The sequence below is a fragment of the Mus pahari genome, chromosome 4 (genome assembly GCF_900095145.1).
Source record: "Mus pahari chromosome 4, PAHARI_EIJ_v1.1, whole genome shotgun sequence".
Taxonomy (NCBI): domain Eukaryota; kingdom Metazoa; phylum Chordata; class Mammalia; order Rodentia; family Muridae; genus Mus; species Mus pahari.
This window is the reverse complement of record NC_034593.1, coordinates 126,278,875-126,297,650: the sequence shown is the minus strand read 5'-3', so window position 1 is coordinate 126,297,650 and position 18,776 is coordinate 126,278,875. Positions and strand designations below refer to the sequence as shown.

The 18,776-nt window shown below is 46.9% G+C and overlaps 1 protein-coding gene across 2 annotated transcripts in view; it reads right to left on the bottom strand.

The window, feature by feature from the left end:
- Tspan5 (tetraspanin 5) overlaps positions 1 to 18,776 on the bottom strand; it is a 164,204-nt gene that overhangs the window by 97,853 nt on the left and 47,575 nt on the right. The window contains exon 1 of one of the 2 annotated variants that reach the window (XM_029537932.1): positions 643 to 700. The exons of the other annotated variant lie outside the window; for it this stretch is intronic. Within the exon in view, the coding sequence (XP_029393792.1) occupies positions 643 to 696 (54 nt within the window). The 5' untranslated portion in view covers positions 697 to 700. Of the gene's footprint in view, positions 1 to 642; positions 701 to 18,776 lie in introns of those variants that run through there. 2 annotated transcript variants of the gene reach the window in all.

Below are 18,776 nucleotides of genomic sequence, written 5' to 3'. Positions count from 1 at the left end.
GACAGCTGTGAGGGAGTCCACTCACATCCCACCCCCAAATACTTACACTTCGATAAGAGAAAATAATCCTAGAGCGACTCTCAGCTCATCTAGTCTAAGGCAAACCAGGCCTGAACTGCTTTTTTTTTTTTTTTTCTATTAGCATTTATACTCTGCCGGCCCCTGTGCTGGGCTTCAGGGATAAGATGTTTAAAACAATAAATAATAAATAAAGTGAAATTTTAAAACGACAGTTCCAAGTCCTTTCCAGTCTTGGAACCTGAGAATGGTTCCTTTGTACTTGGAAAGTTCTCTGAGTCTAATGCTAAGCAGATAAGGCAGGTGAGCTACAGCAACGGGATGGGCCGCCTGTGGCTGTCTCTCCCAAGGAAGAACAGAGTATGGCTGGCCTGCATAGCCGAACACTCTTTCCAATTTTTGCCCTTGAACTAGGAGCCAATTGACTACAGAAGTGAGGGAAAATGACGCCGCACTCCTCCGTCAGGTAGTAGTATCAGCCTGCCTTCCTTCCTCACCTCCCACCCAGACACCAGCTCTGCTGAACCAAAGGTCTGATGCTTCCTGAAGACATGCACGGACCCTCCATATGCCGGCTGGGACCCTCCATATGCCGGCTGGCAGGTGGCAAAGGCTGCTTCTTACTTGTGGGTGCATCCGAAACACGGAATGTATCCTCTGTTCCAGCTCCGATGTCATTATTGATGGCAAGGAAATAAAGAGCAATGACGCTTGGGCAGGGAGGAGAGACTCCTCCACACTGGCACCTGCGCCCCGCCCCCACGCCCAACTCCCAATCACCAGCATCCACGCCCCACCCCCTCCCTGGAGGCCCCAAGCTGGCTGTGCCATTCCCTTCACTCTGGCCTCCTCTACCATCCTTAAGCCCTCTTCCCCGGCTTCAGGACCGACACAACCTCACTGCACACGGAAGACAGTTCCCGGCCTGGCCTCCGTGGCAAAGCTGGTGTAGGCACAGCACTTTCACACCGACCTCAGACCGTGGACTTGAGCTATCAAGGGCACTGGGTTAGCAGCAAGCAGATCAGCTAAACAGAAAGGACTCATGGTTCTGTTTTCAGAGAGACTGGACAGAAAGCAAGCCAAATAAACGAATGTTTAACAAAGACCGGGACTTCGTTTTCAGTTAAGTTTGGTTATTTTTTAACTGCTTCTTCAAACTAACATTGTTATTGGTTTCCCCACTCAAACCATTAAGAAAACAAGGCAGCCAAGAAGATTATGTGGAGTGAGTTCAGCTGGCAGCTTTCACGCACAGCTCTCTCCCTACTAGGCTTCTCAGGGGCTGCTCTACTCCCAGCTTAGGACAGTTCAGTCCTATCCGGAAGGCAAAGGCTGCGGAGTGAACCCTGAGCTTCATCAGCAGTGTAAAGAGCAGCCATCTACAAATCAGAAAACGATGACGACATCCTCTGCAGGTTCCTGTTACTCGACAAACCCCAATCAAAATGAATGAGGGTTCCCACCCACCTATATAAAGATCGGAGTATCCACGGTATGTGACAGTTGGCTAGACACTGTGATTTTCTTTCATTAGTGATTTGTCTACGGAATGAATACACTTTCATATTTCTAGCCATGATGGCAAGCATACCTATAATACCAGCATTTGAGAGGCACAATAGTGCGTTCCAGGCCAGCTTGGGTCATGTAACGAACACCTGCAGACTTTTTTAAGGGCTAGGACTCGAGCTCAGTTGGTAGCGTGCTTCCCCCTTACCTGTCCAATACCATATAAACTGGATGTGGTGCCACTCTCCTGTAAGATCATCACTCACACAAGGGATAACACTTCACAGTCATCTCTGTCTCGTTATTGAGTCCAAGGACACCCTGGACTATCCAGGATCCTTTCTCAAACTAAAATTCGATCTGTTTATAGAAGAGATTAGACATGTCAGTTGAAACTAAAATTTCAATTACCTTCTTTAAAAGAAAATAAGCTCTTATTCATCATAATTACAATCATACTCATTTCTAGGTAGTCTACACATAGTCGAGTCTCGGAAAAACCATTTTAGAGTAGAACCACCCACTGTCCCCAAGCTAGGGCCGATGTGCGTAGTGTTGCAAGTGACACAGGTTTATCTGGTTTTGACAAAAAGTTCGCATAAACATCACCTCAGCGAGACTGCAGATTCCAGCTGACCCCGGTGACTCTTGCAAACCAGAGAAAGGCTGTGCGGGTAGACTCACCTCAGGCTCACACTTCCAGGGCATGCTGGGGGCCCCGTGCACCACACTTCCAACAGAACTGGAATAGCTGAGCAGCCCAGTGTTCTAAAGGTGACCTGTGGTGAGTCTACTCTCACTGCCAGCTGGACACAAATGCCACGGTGAGGTGTCCTTGGCAGCAAGAAACCAAAAGACAATCAAAAAGTATATCGGATTCATTTATGTTATTTGACTTTAAAGCTAAAACACAAAAATGTTAAAAAGAATTATACATTTTTAATTCCAGAATGGAACCTGACAGCCTAAGAATATTCCCAATGCCAGCCAGAGGAGCAATAGTATAGGGAGAAGCCACTTTAATTAGGCAAGGGTGGGAAGGGCAGAGCTAGTATATTGATTCCTGGAACGTTCCCTCTCTCTCGCTCGTTTCTTTAGAAAACCAAAGATTCTGGCTAGCTCTGGATTTTCTCCTCTGTCCTTTGACTTCTCAAATCCCTCCTGTCTTGATCAAAGTTAATGACTTCAAGCTATAAGCACAGACTGACCACTGGAAACCTCAAGAGCCAATAAAGAAGGGCAAGAAAAATGAACCAGAATGACTTGTTGGCACTTCAAGACTGACCAGGCTATGACACAGACAGAAACTCAACGGCAGAGGGGAACATCCTCTTCTGGCTTTCGTCTTCTTTGGTGTGTGTTAGCACAAACAATGACCAAGTCCTAGTAAGGTCTAGAAATAAAGTCTTTTGGAAAACACAGTAAAGAAGTGTGAGGCAGGGCTTGTGGCTTAGTTGGCAACAACGCTACTTACAGAGCAAGCGCAGGTCCATCTTGGATCGGCATCACTTCCAATTCGGGTCACCTGTGTAACCCAGGTGCTTAAGCCCTCATAGATGTGAAATGTGCAGTCAGAGAAGCTAAAAATCACCTCGGGAACTGCATGCCTCAGCACCCTAGAAAGTCTCCCGTCTTCTAGGCAGCATCCCCTACCTCTTTTCTCTCCTTCTTGACTCCTAACCCTCTGTAGGGATTTAACTACTCTGTCACAATGACATTTCTCCACAAACAACACAGTGGAGTCCAAAATGGATTAACTTTTTATTTATTGTATTATCATCTTGACATTTTATAACTGAGTCATTATATTTTGCTGTACATTAGACTATTCCTTTGACTTCAGTTCAACCTTCTTAAAAAAAAAAAAAAAACTTTAAAAAAGTGAGAAATATTTCTAAATACTCTGTGGAGCTAGTGATTTGCCTTCAAGAGAGAGGTCGTGGCAGGTAAAGGCGAGAGCTGGCCGACAGGCTTTCCAGCAGCATGGAGACCAGGGTTAGACACTAGCTCATAGCTGGGTTACAGGAGTGTCCAGGGGCTCATCTCCACTAGTGACCGCCACTAGACCACTCTCACATGGGACCCAGGGAATAATGGCGAAAGTGTGGGTTGAGGACCTGCTAGGAAGTGCCAGTCAGGCATGTGCAGCATCTCCTACTCCCAGGGCACTGCTCCTCCAACCCTCTCTACTGGCTCGCACATTCCACCACTCGGCTCCACTCTGCCCAGATCCTCGTCCCGCTGCCCAGAAACTGCCCCATGCCAAAGTCCACAGATCCCTACTCTACCCTCAGACATGGCAGGGCGATGTCAGAGACATCAGGAATTATTCTTACCACTGTATGAAAAACCAATCATTCCCACTATATTCCCACGTAAGCAACGAAAATGTTCCCCTCAGAGGCTGTGAGATGGTGCAGTGGATATCATTGAGTTCTGGAGGACCTGAGCTCAGCAGTCACGTAAAAAGCCTGGTAGCTGAGGGGCAGTGCTCTTATAATCCCCACACTGGGGAAGATTCAGGGGTTCACTGGCTGGTGGGTCTAACTGTGAGCTCCGGGTGCTATCAGGGACCTTTTCTGCACAAATGGTGGACGATGACGGAGGAAGCTACCTGAACACACATGGCCACTTCCAGCTACACACACCATGCATGCGCACGCACGCACACACACACACCCCACATATATACATACACACACCACACATATATACACCCACACCACCCGCATCACACACACACATACTCACACACATATACACCCACACCACACACATACACACATATATACTCCCACACATACACCTATCATACCCAACACACACACATCACACCACACACATATACACCCATATATACCACACACATATATACCCAAACCACCTATACACCACACACACATATACATCCACACCACATACATACACACCTCTTTTTATCTGAAAATGTCCTGAAACCCAGTCAACATGAATGTCCAAGCGTTAGCAGAGGTTATGAACAGTATCCAGCTAAGCTTCCCAGCACACTGCACAGCAAGCACTTAAGGTCAGCTAAGCCACTGCTGTATCACCGAACAAATACACTGCCTGCCTATGCTGGGGCTGGGGGGGACGAAGATATATTTGCCAAGGCAGGATGAATACACAACAGCATTCAGAAAGAAATTCTCCACAGTCGCCACTACTACACCAAGCATTTGCCTCAAAGGTACAGCCGGAACACTGTACTGGGTTTAAAACTTGCCGCTTTCCCAAGGGCTGTTACTAAGTTTCTGTACTTCCCTTGGGCTAATGTGTTAACATGTTTAAGAAGAAAGCATATAAAAGTCGATGTGTTTCCTCATGTTGTAGGTAGATCATGATAGAAAAGCAAAGTGAGAGGGACTTCACAAAACCAAAACTAAGAAGACCAAACAGTTACCAAGAGGACCAATCAGGCTTCGGATGGGAGGGCACATTTTTGACAATTTCCGTGCACAGCATTCATTTATTGCCAGGAACAAGGGACTGAAAACGTGAGGCCGGGTTGTTTGGTTTCTTCCCTGTTTGCCAAGCAAGCAAGCTGACTGCCACTTGACTTCAAGACAGTAATGTTCTCAGACACCTCCCCCCTTCCTCAGCCTCGACCGCATCTGAGGGTGGGGATGGACGTTAAACTTTTGAGTCAGGAATCCTGAATTCTAGAGCAGATTCTGAATGGCCCTCGGGTGACTCATCTCATCTCTGGAAGCCAGGTTCCTCACCCACGGAGCCCAGAAGAACTTTTAGAACTTTGGACGCTTCCTCATTCCACCCGACCGTGAAGGCAAAGTCCTCCGCTGAGAAGATGGGCCGCTAAAGCTCACTGGCTACCAACCAAATCTTATCTTTAAAGAACTTCAGCTGAGTAGTCTGAAAATGTTACCAGAAGAACACATCTCTCCTTCCCCACCCTGTTCTCCTAACCCCTGAAGATATTTTAGGAAAAAAAAAAAAAAAAAAAAAAAGGTAACCTTTCCCCTGTTCCTCTGTTTTTCCTGGGGGAAAAAAAAAAAAAAAAAAAAAAAAACACCAAACTTTATTAAATTTTAACGTTGGTGCCCTTTTCCCAGAGAAAAAATTTTTTAAAAAAAAAAAAAAAAAAGCACAGCTAGGTGTAGGACATTGACCATGTAGATGAACGGGGGACCCTCTAGTTCTTTCATAAGCAGGCAAGAAAGCAGATACACTCTTTTCCACTTACACCAGGAGGAATCAGGCTTTTACAACATTTGCCAATGACCTTCTTTGGGCAGTGTGGGTTTCTAGAATATAAAAGTCCAGAGGAGACTGGGACAGTTAATCCAGAGAAAAGCAGCTTCTGTAGTCTCCAGTGTCTCACAGACGACATGGAAAGGGGCTCTTCAGCATGGGGCCTAACTACAGATGCTCTTTCTACAGCTCCCTCATAGCCACAAGCAATGGCACTCCCGCACTCCCTTGCCAGGTCACCACACATCTAGCAGCAGCAGCCCCGTCCTGATCTTCCCACGGCCACCTGCGGGCCTAGGCAACACAGTGCCCTGTCGGAGGAGGAGCGACTTTGGCTTCCAAATGAAGATGGGGAGCCAAGGAGGTAGTGTTCCCTCCTCTCCCCCCCCCACCACGCCCCATAGACAAAGACAAGGAACTGAACCCCCTGGCAGCTGGAAGGTGGCACGGCCACCAGCCAAGGGTGAGGGGGCAGAGGGATAGCAGTTCTTCCTGTGGCGGATGTCCTGCCGTGGCTAGCACCCAGAGCACACCACAGTGTGCCAAGGGGCTGCTCCCAAGCCGTCCTCCAAGAAACGCAAAGAAGCCAGAGAAGGGAAAACGTGGTCCAGTCGTGACATGGCAGACACAAAACCAAATGGAGCCGGGGATGCTGGGAAGGAGGCAGTATGCAGTGGGCACCAAGAATCCAATTATAGAGCCTGTCTGGCACAAGTCGGTCAAATCTCCTGTGGCTACAGAATAATCTAGGAGTGCCCAGACTCCATGATTTCTAAAGGTCTAGGGTACAAACAAAGACCTATTTGTGTTCTCCTGGATATCCACACTGCCAATTTGTCTCTCACCTTCTAAATAAACCTAATTACTCAGTCTCTTCTTAGGCTGTCTGCCTTTTCCTTGGCTCCAGGAAAGCAAGCACATACTGCTGTACTCACATGTGAGTGAATCCTGACCTGGAACTCTACAGCATGCAGGACAGGTACAGCACAGAAGCACCTCAGGGCTCTGACTTGGGCCATAAGCTTTCTCGTAGCTGGTCCTCTGCGGTGTCCTCCTGCAGATGATCCTAAACTCATCCCGTGGGGATCCGATGCAAGGCCTCAGGCATGCAGCACCGCCGCCCTGCCCTCACCACATCCTTTGCCAGTCATCCTGTCCTGCCCTACCTACTCTGCAGACTGGTTAGTCCATCTCAGTCATTCGAGAGACCCTTCAGTTTCCTGTTTTGTAAAACCAGTATGCCTCAAAAAGTTAAAAAGGAATTAACTTTCTCGTGGGCCCGCAGGATGAGAGAGGTAAAGAGGCATTCTGTCTCCTAAGACTTTGCTGAGCCTTTTTTTTAAAAAAACGAGCCAAATGCGCCAATGTCACACGACTGCAGAGGATCACAGAAATCTGTCCCTGCCATATGTCTCGTCGAGCAAAGAAAGGGCAGCGTTGGTGTTAACTTGAATTTTCCAAAAATGCTACAGCCCCGCGCTCCGCTCTCCGAGCCTGTCATTCCTTAAGACGAACCTTGGGATGGTGGCTGCCAACTTTCAGATTCCCTTCTCCTGACTCCTGCTTTGAATATGTTTCATATAATCTCTTCTCTCTTCCCACAGGCCTCTCATTTATTTCTGTTTGCTGATATACAAAATCTTCCAGGTTTCCCATCTTCCCCAGTACTCGGAAATAAAGGACAGAGCGGACTAAACAAAGGAGAGATGGAAGACAAATAAAATCCAGTTATGCCGCTGTGATTCAGTTCCCTGAGGCATCTGATGTGCTCTAAAGGGCTTCAAGGAGGGAAGCCACGGCTCTACCGCGGTACATGGGCCCCTAAAAGATGCAAATACTGTCTCTCTAATATGAACTCTCAGATAATGTCACCGAGTGTGTCGTCAGTCACGGCTTACACTCGTGGAGAGCTCTGTTTTCAAAAGATGTCTTCCTGACTGTCACATGCAATGTCATTCTTCGGGTGAGAAGATGGATTACACACTGTAGACAGTGCCTAGAAAGTGTCGTGACATTGTTCCCTTGGGAGAGCAGATCCAGGACAAATAAACTGATATAAGAAGGCAGCACTGTGTGAGACTAGAGTCCCTCCCTGGGACCCTCTCAATGTTCCCAACATAGGAAGAGAGTTTCCCAGGATCGATGTGGGCTGCAACCCAGACCCAAGTCATCTTTAACACCAGACAGCTGTACACCAGAACACCAAGTTCCCACATAGCAAGCAGAGTCAGCAAGCTGGAATAAACACATGCTCACTCGCTTCATTGTATTTTAGGGTCAGCTAATCTCCTGGAACTAAGATCGATCCTGCTCCCCGATGCGGCTGAGCCCCCAAAGGTGGGTGCTTACCAGCGGCATCACCACCTCAGCTCAGAGGCCAGAAACACTCTGGCTTTCTCTCACTTATGGCTCTGACGATGGCTCTACCAGACAAAGGAAGAGAAAGCATCATTACCAGACAACTTAATTCCCTATAAACACCAATTTTCTGTAATTGGCCAGGGGGTGAGGGGTGTCTTTCTTGCTCCTTGGCAGGATTTCCTTGCATTAGCTGGATAATGGTTTCCTTTCTCCCACTGCCTACATCTACACTCAGGGACCAGGCTGCTGGCTACATAGAGAGCACCAGAAATAAGTCCGAAGCTGGAACACCAATAATACAATTAAGCTTTTAAAAAATACTTATCATGACCCCCAAAATTTCGTTACCTTGTGGTAAGTATAGGGGTTTGCTTATTTGTAGAGCAGAACAAAATACAGTGCATTTCTCATCAGATGGTACAATGTTGCTTGCTACCGGTGTGCGGAGGGGATATCACTGTGGAAGCCCCCCCCCACCTCCCAACCCACCCCCGCCTTTTCTACCGACCTGCCAAGTTATTTCAATAGCACATCAAGCTCCATTTCCACAGTCAAATCTCCTCCCTGTGTCTGCAATCACAGGTAATGAGCCTCCAGTGAGCACATTTACTCGGAGCCTGGCAGCCATGGTCTGTGATTCTAGTCACATGCCTGTGTATTAAGAAACTGAAGTGCAGAGCAAACCAGGCAATGAAGGGACACTGTCCCCATCTCAAAAAGGCTGTGTTGCTAACAAAGCAGCACCTGTGATTGCAAATTATTCTGGCCTTGTTCCCTCCCCGTCCCCTGGATTTACAAAATGAACAGGGCGTTACCAGACATCACAGGGCGTTACCAGGCATCAACTCGGCTCCATGGCAGCTGGTCCAGAGCCAGCTTCCCAACAGAGAAGGGTTTACAAAGGCCTACCACACTCCCTCATCTCATCTAATGTTCTAGACATCCCTCTGCAGTGATTACTTGCCCTCTGGTTGTGATAAAGTACCTGACGAAGCAACTTAAGGAAGGGGGCCCTTATTTTGGCTCACAGATACAGGGTGATGCCCGTCCCATCAGAATCACAGCGGCAGAAGCCCAAGGCCTGTTTGCATCTGCCGCCAGGAAGCATAGAAGCCTCGCTCCCTCTCAGTTCACAGTCTCCTTTTTATTGACTGTTAGGTGGCTCTTCCCATCTTAGTAAACCTAACCCAGAAAATCCTTCACAGACACACCCAGAGACCGTAAACCTCATGGAAGTTTGACAGGGTTACGTATCACACCCTGTGAAATGGCATTCTCAACTCAGAGCTGAGATCCCCAAACTCACAAAATAAGCTATCTCCCCAAAGACAGAGGGTTCATCAGGGTCATGATGGGTAACACACCCAAGCCTCCTGACCTACACCATGTCCCCAGGAGAGCCTGGGCTCCATCAGACCAGATGTCAGTGCTGAGGGGTTGAAGGTGATCTTCAAGAAGCTGGGCCAGAACTGCCTCTGTTCTTTCTGATCTGCTTTTTCTAGGAAAAGGGCAAGTCCAGGCCACCAACTGTAGACCACATACAGCCTGGCCGTAGACCCGAACACACTATCACACACCCGCCCCTCCCCCACAAACTCACTATCCCACTCTAATACACACTCAATCCTAAGCATGCAAGAGACTGGTACCTTCAGAAACATAGTTACCTTTTATTATTTTAAGTTTGTCATGAGGACAGATCTCTGTGAAATTTTGAGGTCCTAGACCACGAGATTCTCAAGTAGCTGACTCCACAGGACCCAGAGGAAGAGAAGGAGGAGGAGGAAGATTAGGAGGAAGAGGAGGAGGGGGAGAAAGAAGAGGCACTGCCGCACAGGACACAGGTGGGTGACACCCCAGATTTCTAAACCCAACGTGCTTATCAAGTAGCAATTTGCTCCCACAGTTTGCTGCCCTCGCTCTGGGCAGGCAGATGCCCGCATTCTGTCCTACCCAGCTTCTGCCAGGCACTGTATGCTTTCTCTTCATTGGATCTGTCTGCAAAGGATGGAGGGCCCATGTTCTAAGTTCAAAGGCAGAAGGGACAGGAACTGCAGACTGATTTAACATAAAAGAATCAGGACAACAGGAAAGGACAAAGGAGTATGCCAAAAAAAGAGCTCTCCTCTGCTGTTATTTATACTTTTGAAACAATGTAGGTATGAAGCTTGCCAAAGAGGTACAGGAAAATCCTGGGAAAACATGCACTTTAAAAGGTCTCCAAAGCCCTTGGAAAAATAATAGAATCCAGAGGTCTGTTTAGAAAGAATTAAAATGGAGTAATAGTCTGAGCATCTGAACAATTCCCCATTTTGCACAGATTATAATCTAAAACATCACTTTACATGTTTTGAAACTTGAACTCCTTCCTACCAACAGAAAAAAAGAAAGCCATTATTGATAACAAAATTTATAAGGAATGGCATAGATGCCTTACATTTAAACATGAGTCTTTTAAAAAATACTTTGATATATAGCTCACTTAAAATCCACTCCTGTTGCCCGTACAGTTAAGTGTTTTGACAAGTGTATACAACCATTCAACCATTTCTACAATCAAGGTCAGTACGCGATCGCCACAAAGTTCCCTTTTTGACCCCCTGCATGCTGAACCCCAGACATTCACCCATCTGCTTTGTATAACCACAGATTACTTTTGTCTACACTGGAGTATCATCTAATTGGATTTATACAATGCTTCTGAGTTTCCACGCATGTTGCTATATACATTTAGAATTCCATTCCTTTTTTGTTGCTGAGTAGTGTTCCATTGTATGGATATACCACCATTCACCAAGTGATGGATGCTTGGATCAATTACAGGTTTTTGTAATATTATAAATAATGTTTTTATTTATATTCACAGATGTGTTTCTTCGAACACATATTTTAAATGATTTGGAGTAATTCCTCCATGCTTTTCAGAAGCTAATGTACTACTCTGTAGTGTGATTAACAGTAATGATTAAAGGATGACCTACAAGTGTCCTTTAGACACTGAGAAAAGCTCTTCTTGCCCATTTTGGCTGTGTAAAGGTTTCTTGTTGACAAAGCTCTATTCATCCCTCTCTCCTTTCCCTGGCCTCTGTGAATGCCCGATACACAATGCTCACACCAGCCCAACTGTAGTGGCTATTCCTGGTTGTCAACTTGACTATATTTGAAATGAACTACAATCCAGAATTGGAAGGCTCACCAGCGAACCTAATCTGGAGGTTGGGAGATAGAAGTTTCTGATCTGGATCTTGGTATGGAGATCTTGAGACACAGTGGTGATTGAATCCAGAAGATTAAGACAGGGAGATCTCNGAGTCCAAGNTCATCTGGGATTAAAGGTGTGGTGGCACACACCTTTAATCTGGGCTACACCTTCTGCTGGGGACCATATAAGGACATTGGAAGAAGGGAGTCAGCTCTCGCTCTTCTGCCTGCTTGCCATGTGGGGCTCAGCAACTGCTAGACCCCTGGACTTCCATTCACAGCTACTACTGAACCATTATTGGGAATTGGACTGCAGACTGTAAGTCATCAATAAATTCCTTTACTATATAGAGACTATCCGTAAGTTCTGTGACTCTAAAGAACCCTGACTAATACACCAACCTTACCCAGATAAAATCCCAGAATGTGGCCACTTGGTGTCCCAATCCCAAAGCCACATTCTTCATGTTGTCTACCCTGCCCCAAATCAAAACACCTTCCCCTGCTAAACTACTTGCACGGAGTGGGAAGGTCATCTGATCAGATGCCACCCTATGCAAAGGACTGGTGTCCCCTCAACAACAGTGGCCCTGAGTTTTCAAGACAGGTGCCCCTGATGTTCCACACTGATGCTCTGCTTCCAGATGAAGTGACAGGCGACACAGTGACATCTGAGTGCACATATGAAATCACAGGTGGGGATGCTTGCTGGAGGGTAACTTAGGTCAGTTCAGGGTGGGAAGTTCACTGGACTTACAGGCTAGACCTGCCTCATCATAGCCTCTGTCCCGCCCACCCCCCCATTAATGCTTCATTGGTTTCATTCCTCCTTATTCACCCCAGAACTCAGAACTCACACCCTCTTGTGGTCATTTGCACCACGGTAGTGACAACAGGATGCCATGCATAAACTACAGGTTGCTATCTACACCAGGGCGAGACTGCTCTGTGCTACCTTCCAGTCCCTCCACACTGCACGCTACCTGGCTTTTTGTAGCATCCTCACTCCTCGGACTAAATGTGCTGCAGACGCTCCTCAGTGCCGCATCTTCAGTACCACAGTCGTCCATGGTGTGGCTGAAGGAGATTCACCCTGGACCTCTAGGAAAAACCACGTTTCAGAAGCTCAAGTCACAGAGCAATTCTGGGAGGCCAGAGAGACGACTCTGTGCTTTAAAGCATTGGCTATTCTTCCAGAGGACCCAGGCTCAGTCCCCAGCACTGACATTTTTAATGTACTACTCCGTTCCCAGCACCAGAGTCTGTAACTCTGGTTCCAGGGGATCTGTTATCTCTGTCAGCACAGACACAGATGCAGGCAAAACACCCAGGCACAGAAAGAAGAAATTTTACATTTTAAATTACTTTAAAAGGAAGAAATTCTGGTACCAAGGCCAGTATGTTGTCAATAGATCTGAACCCTATCCCTGTTGTTGGTTAGCCATCTCACACCAGGGTAAGGAACAGTGACTCTTCTGGCTTATGCAAATTAAAAGTGTCTGTGCAGCAAAAAAGCCACACTGGGCGATGTCATCAGGAGGGTGGCCAGGCAGTGGGAAGGCTCTTCAGGGAAGTGTTTGCATCGCCTGCCCCACAATTCCGACTACATCCCCATCCATGCACCTCCCCTTCAACCCTCTAATGGCTCTGAAACAGGCAGCTACACAACCCCCCCACCCAGCCATGCACTCTCTGAGGTGGCCCAATCCCAACAGGAACTTAAAAACCAGTTACTTTCCTGACCATCCACAATTACTTATGTCACTTTGAACTACTACTGTGTCTGCTACTTCTTGTCCCTGCCTGATGCTCACCTAGAGAGGTGACAGACAGACAGACAGAAAGCTAGGTAGATGGATAGATAGATGATAGATGAATGGATGGGTGGGTGAACGGATGAATAGATAGATTAGATATGTACACACACACACAGACACACACACACACACACACACACACATCATTGAGCCTTGCATTGAGGCCTTGTTCTTTTGTCAAAAAGCCGTTGTGGAATATCATCCAGAATGTCTGAGACCTGATGACTTCTGGGAACCTTCCCAGCCCTAATCCCCCAGGCTTTGGCTATGTTTCATTTTGGTGCCAAACAACAAGCCAGGGTTATTTCTATGAGTTCTTGAGCTTTCTAAAGGCTTAGAAGGATGAACGCTTGGTGATGCTGATCGGGCTCACACACAGAATGCTGTTCTACCCTGCCTTAGCATGAGGACAGAGCCACTAAATCTCTGCCACCAAGTCGCTCTGGATCCAGGAACCGAGAAGCAGCAGCACAAACCTTCCTTTCAAACTGCTCACTCAGCGTAGACCCATCCATGAGAAGAATCCACGAAGCACTCCACAGCGCAAAGTATAACTGTAATACTATATGCACTCCACAGTTCCATGTGTGAAAATACAAACTGGAATGAGCTGGAGTAGTTAGTGCTTGCTTACGAGATTTAGACAGAGCACAGTGCAGTTTTAATAATATATATATGTTTTATCTACTTAAAGGTTTTCAACTACAAATTCCAAAGTAGGAGGAAAGGTAAAGAAACCATGTACTGAGCACATATGCCCTGCCCCTCGGGGTGTCCGAGTTGTTCATGTAGCCAAGGCTAGTCTTGATCCTCCTTCTGCTGGGGTTGCCAGTGTGCAACACCCCTCTATGCTAATGCTGTGCTGGGTTAGAGCCCATGGCTTCGGCATAGTAGCAAGTATACTCCCAACTGGGCTACATTCCTAGCCCCAGAGTCTTTAATTCCTTAAATTTTGCGAGTATTTTTAAAGGAAGAAAGAGAGAACTCTTCAGCTTGGTAAAGCAATCCAATTTGAAGCTCAAGAGCATTACTGTGTTCTCATTCCAAGTGTTAAAAATACACTTTCATCTTTCCAAGGCATTTCTGAATAATTGTCGGGCAGCTGATCTGGAGGGAGATGGCGGGCACAGGACTTCATGGAGAAGCGAGGTAGGGATGCTGGAGCAAAGGCTTCCCGCCCTCAGCTCAGCTCCCTCAGGAAGGAAAGCTAGGTCCCTCCTTCAGAGTCAGACCCATCACATGCTTCTGAGCTGCCGTTTGCTGAGGAGAACTAACCGGCACCCTCACCGCCCGCAGCTCCCAGCATCTCCTCAGTGAGGCCCGTCCAGCTCCCGGCAGCCCCACAAGTCAGTCTGCAAACTAAGGGGAGAGAACTAAGCTCGCTGAGGAGCCAGAGCTGAGGCCCAGGAGAGGAACCTCTCAGGACTCCCATGAAAACCCAACTGTAGCTGGAAAGCTGTCAGAGAGCGGGACACCTCTGGATGTCTGGTAAAGCCAGCCAAAATGAGAGCACATAACAGTGACAGGCTATAAAATCTCAGAGGTTGGTTAGCAACAGAGTTTCTCACCTCACGACACGACGTAGGTGTGTAGCTTTTTGTTTTTGTTCTTTGAAGAAAGACTTCTAGGAAGGCTTAGTGGTAGAGGCCTCTAATCTCAGCTAATTAGAAGGTTAAGATGGATGGATGGATGGATGGATGGTCAGTTGGACAGATGGTAAGTTCAAATCCAGCCTAGGCTACAGAATACACCCAGGGCCAACCTAAGGAATGTAGCAAGGTTCTCTGTCTTTTCTTTTCTTTTCTTTTTTTTTTTAAAGAAAAAAAAGAAAAGAAAAGAAAAGAAAAGAAAAGAAGGATGAAGAGGAAGAAGAGGGAGGAAGAGGGAGACCTATCACCCACCATGTTTTTCTTTTTGCCATGGTTTCCAGGAAGCTCACATGTAAGTATCATGCTCGTCTGTAATGGGTTTGATAGTCTAATGCAGCTTCCCCTTTCCTGTATGCAGCGTTTTATCATTTATTTGCACATGTCCATCTTTACATATATGTCTGTATGTGTTGCTTTAATCCGACTTTCCTTAGACACTTTCCATCTGTAATTAGAGCGCATGGTTTTTAAAAAGGAAACCAGTTGGTATGCTCTACATGAAATCTATATACACCGCACCTATCCATAAATTGACACTTTTCCCCCACAGGATTTCACGAGAAACACTTTTAACTTGGAACCTGATTCATTATAGTGTAACATGCGAGACACGCTGCTGGAGTGTGAATGAACCACGTCTGTTTGAACTCACAGGATTCTAGACTGTGGTGCAGACACACACCCACACCCACAAGGATGCTGTGACATGAATCCATGTACTCCCCAAGGATCGCTATAACAGGGACCCATATGTCCGCTCTCAAGGATACCTGTGACAGGAACCTATTTGCCTCTCCACTCGGCTATTTGTGACATGAATCCTTACACACACACACCCCCACACACACACAAAGCTACCTGTAACAAGATTCTATATGTCCCCCATCACCAAATACCTGTGACAATGACCCATATACCCTCTCTCCAAGGATACCTATGACAGAGACCTATATAACCTCTCTCCAAGGATAGCTGTGACAAAAACCCATATACCCTTTCTGCAAGGATATCTGTGACAGGGACCTATATAACCTCTCTCCTAGGATACCTATGACAGGGACCTATATAACCTCTCTCCTAGGATACCTATGACAGGGACCTATATGGACCCATATGACAGGGACTATTTTCTTCCTTAAGCTCCTTGGATCTATGGTTTTTAAACACACTGAATGTCTCCCCTAAACTTTGGTGTTCCTTGCCCTCCAGATGCTAACACGTAGGCCTGCGGCATTCAAAGACCCCCTGCTCCATCCAGGTCCCTCCCTCTTGCTACAGCAACGCTTGGCAGAATAAGAAATGGAGTCTTGGTGGCCCACAGTTCTCCCAGGCCCACTCTGTCTAGCTCTTTCCCTATCTCAGGGATCCACTAAAAGCCCAGACTTTATTATCAGGTCCCAACACTGGCTGGCGACAACAGCCAAATGAAGCCCAAGTATCCTGGCTCCAAATGGGTCTCCGGCAATTTTTGGCCTTTTTAAAAGTGACATGTCTCTCTCCAAAAGGAATGAATGCAACACCTCCAGGCTGCTAGAGGAGAAACTGGCCATTTAGACCCACGCCTTTGAACCACAGGTACGTGTTCAGGGTGTACCTTATTCAGTATGCAGTGTTTTCTGGTTTTAATAGTTCGAGGACTTTTTCCCTCTAAGTCCAAAACTTTAACATCATCAAAAACATTTTCTTTTCTTTCTCCCGGTCCTGAATCTAAATTGTTTTTGGTTTGGTTTGGTTTGGTTTTTTGCTCCTCCAGGGAGGAAAAAAACACAGATAGCGATAAACTGTATGTATTTCTGTTTTTAAGAAAGCTCTCTATCACTGAAATGTTAGAGAGGTTTATACAGCAAGTCAGAGTGAATTCAAGGTGGTCTAAAGGCTGGTGACAGGAATGGAGAAGGGAAAAAAAAAACAACCCAGCAACAATGAACACAAGAGCAAGATGTTCCAGTTCAGGTGCCACATTGAATTCAACTAAAAAAAAAAAAAAAAAAAAAAAAAATCATTTAGTTAGAAATGCAGCTGACCAAGCCCCACAGATGACCACCAAGCAGAGTGGGATGTAGCAGGGCGGGGGCAGGGTACAGGACATTAAAGCAGTCCTGCTTTCAACCGTGGAGGCAAACTAAGATGTGGTCTCTGTGTGCCCCTTTCCACTGGTCCTTCTGGGTACACACAATCACCCAGTATGGCTGTCTTAGAAATCCATTTCTAAGTAGCAATGGCGGACAGCTGGAGACAAGAGAGGTGACCAAGGAAAGGAGATCCTGATTCCAGCTGCAGCCACTCCTCCGTGATTTTGGAGTCTGGGTACCAGTCCCCACCACAGATGGAGCTTTTCTCATGGGGGATGTTAAAAGATGCATCTGGTAACTTCTTCGCCACTCACCTTCACTTCTCCGAGTAGGGGACTAATGCCCCTAAATCCCTCTTCCATGGAGAGAGAGTTAAGGCAGAATGTACCCTTTGCCCTCAGAAAGAAAGAGAACCTCCTCCAAAACCCAGGCTTTCGGGGAAAGGAGAGTGGCCAGTGATGAGCTAGGGAGAGATGGCCGGCGTGGCTTCTCCTTGTGCAGAGCAGGAGGGCCCTCTGTCCATGTGTACAAGCTGAGGAAACCTGCAGTCCTCAGTCTAGCTACAAGGAAGGGCCTCGGGCTCAGACAGCAACTGTCTCCAACTGAACCTCCCAGTAGGAAAAACATTGAGATTTGACAATAGCTGAAGCAGCCTCCCTCTTATTGAGCTTCACATCCAGTTATAAAAGTAGGACTTTCATCATGAGCCAGGTTGGCAGAGGCCATCTGACAGACACGGTTCAAGGTCAGCACAAATTAATTAGCTCTTGAAACACCCATAGGTGAATAAGCCTGGCATATAGCCCCGAACCCTAGGGAGGAGCACATTTGCCAAGGTCCTTGGATACTGCTGTAATCTGTCGGATATAATTTGACATGAGGCACCTATCTTTGAGGTCACCGTCCCTCTCTGTGTTGGGAAGAGGGACAGTATTGGGCATCAAACCCATGGCCCTATACATAAGGGACAAATGCTCCCCCACAGAGCCATACCCCTGACCTTGAAGTCACTCTCTTAAAGAAACAAGTCACTTATATTACCGGCTAAGACACCATGACAAATGTCGTCATCAGGGTAGTCCGTAAAAAGACTCAGCTCCCCCTCCAGTCCAGGCTACTCACTCTGCCATGATCTGAATGTCCACTCTATTCAGGGATGCCTCTGTCACAGGAGGCAAAGACTTGCTTGCCAGTCCCAACTCCACCAAGGAAGAATAGAACCTCCTTGGGGTCCCCACTGCTTACTGAGTGGGGTTGTCTCCCAGGTAGAGCTATCTAGAACTCTCCAGGCTGAGTGGCCTGAGTGGTTTTCTAACAAATAGGAGACACTCGCTTCTTCTGGGCTGACCTAGCCTCATGCCCTGGTCTGGACCTTTGGAGGGTGGTGAGTGGCTCCACTGAAGAGGATTCTGCCTGTGTTGTCCTCAACTAAGAGCACTGGAACCTCCTGACCAGGTCACACACATACCTCTGTCCCATACTGCATGTGACTGGACCCAGTGATTCCCTAGGATCCTGATTCCAGACCAGGGAAAAACCACAACCTACCAATAAATGCACCAGAATTTCTTCCCTGGAAAAAGAGAATCGTTTGTTATAAAGAATTAACTGGGTAAGCTTTCTTTCCTCTCCCAGGAGGGGGAGAGGGAGGAGGAAGCCACCTCCAGGCTTCACAAAGACAAGCTAGAGGTGAAGGCTTTTACAGCCTAGCACTGCCAATGAGCAAAATGAAAAGCCCACAAGACAATGGCCAAACATCAAAGGATTTGCAAGAACAAGATGCGGCCTTCCATCAAATTCTTTTGCTTAAACTAATCTTCCAGTGCCTGTAATGTTTTTCAGGTGAAGTCCATTTACAGCTCCTCAAACAAAGCCAACAGCCAGGAGAATTTCCTTAGCAGGCCTAAGCAAGGACA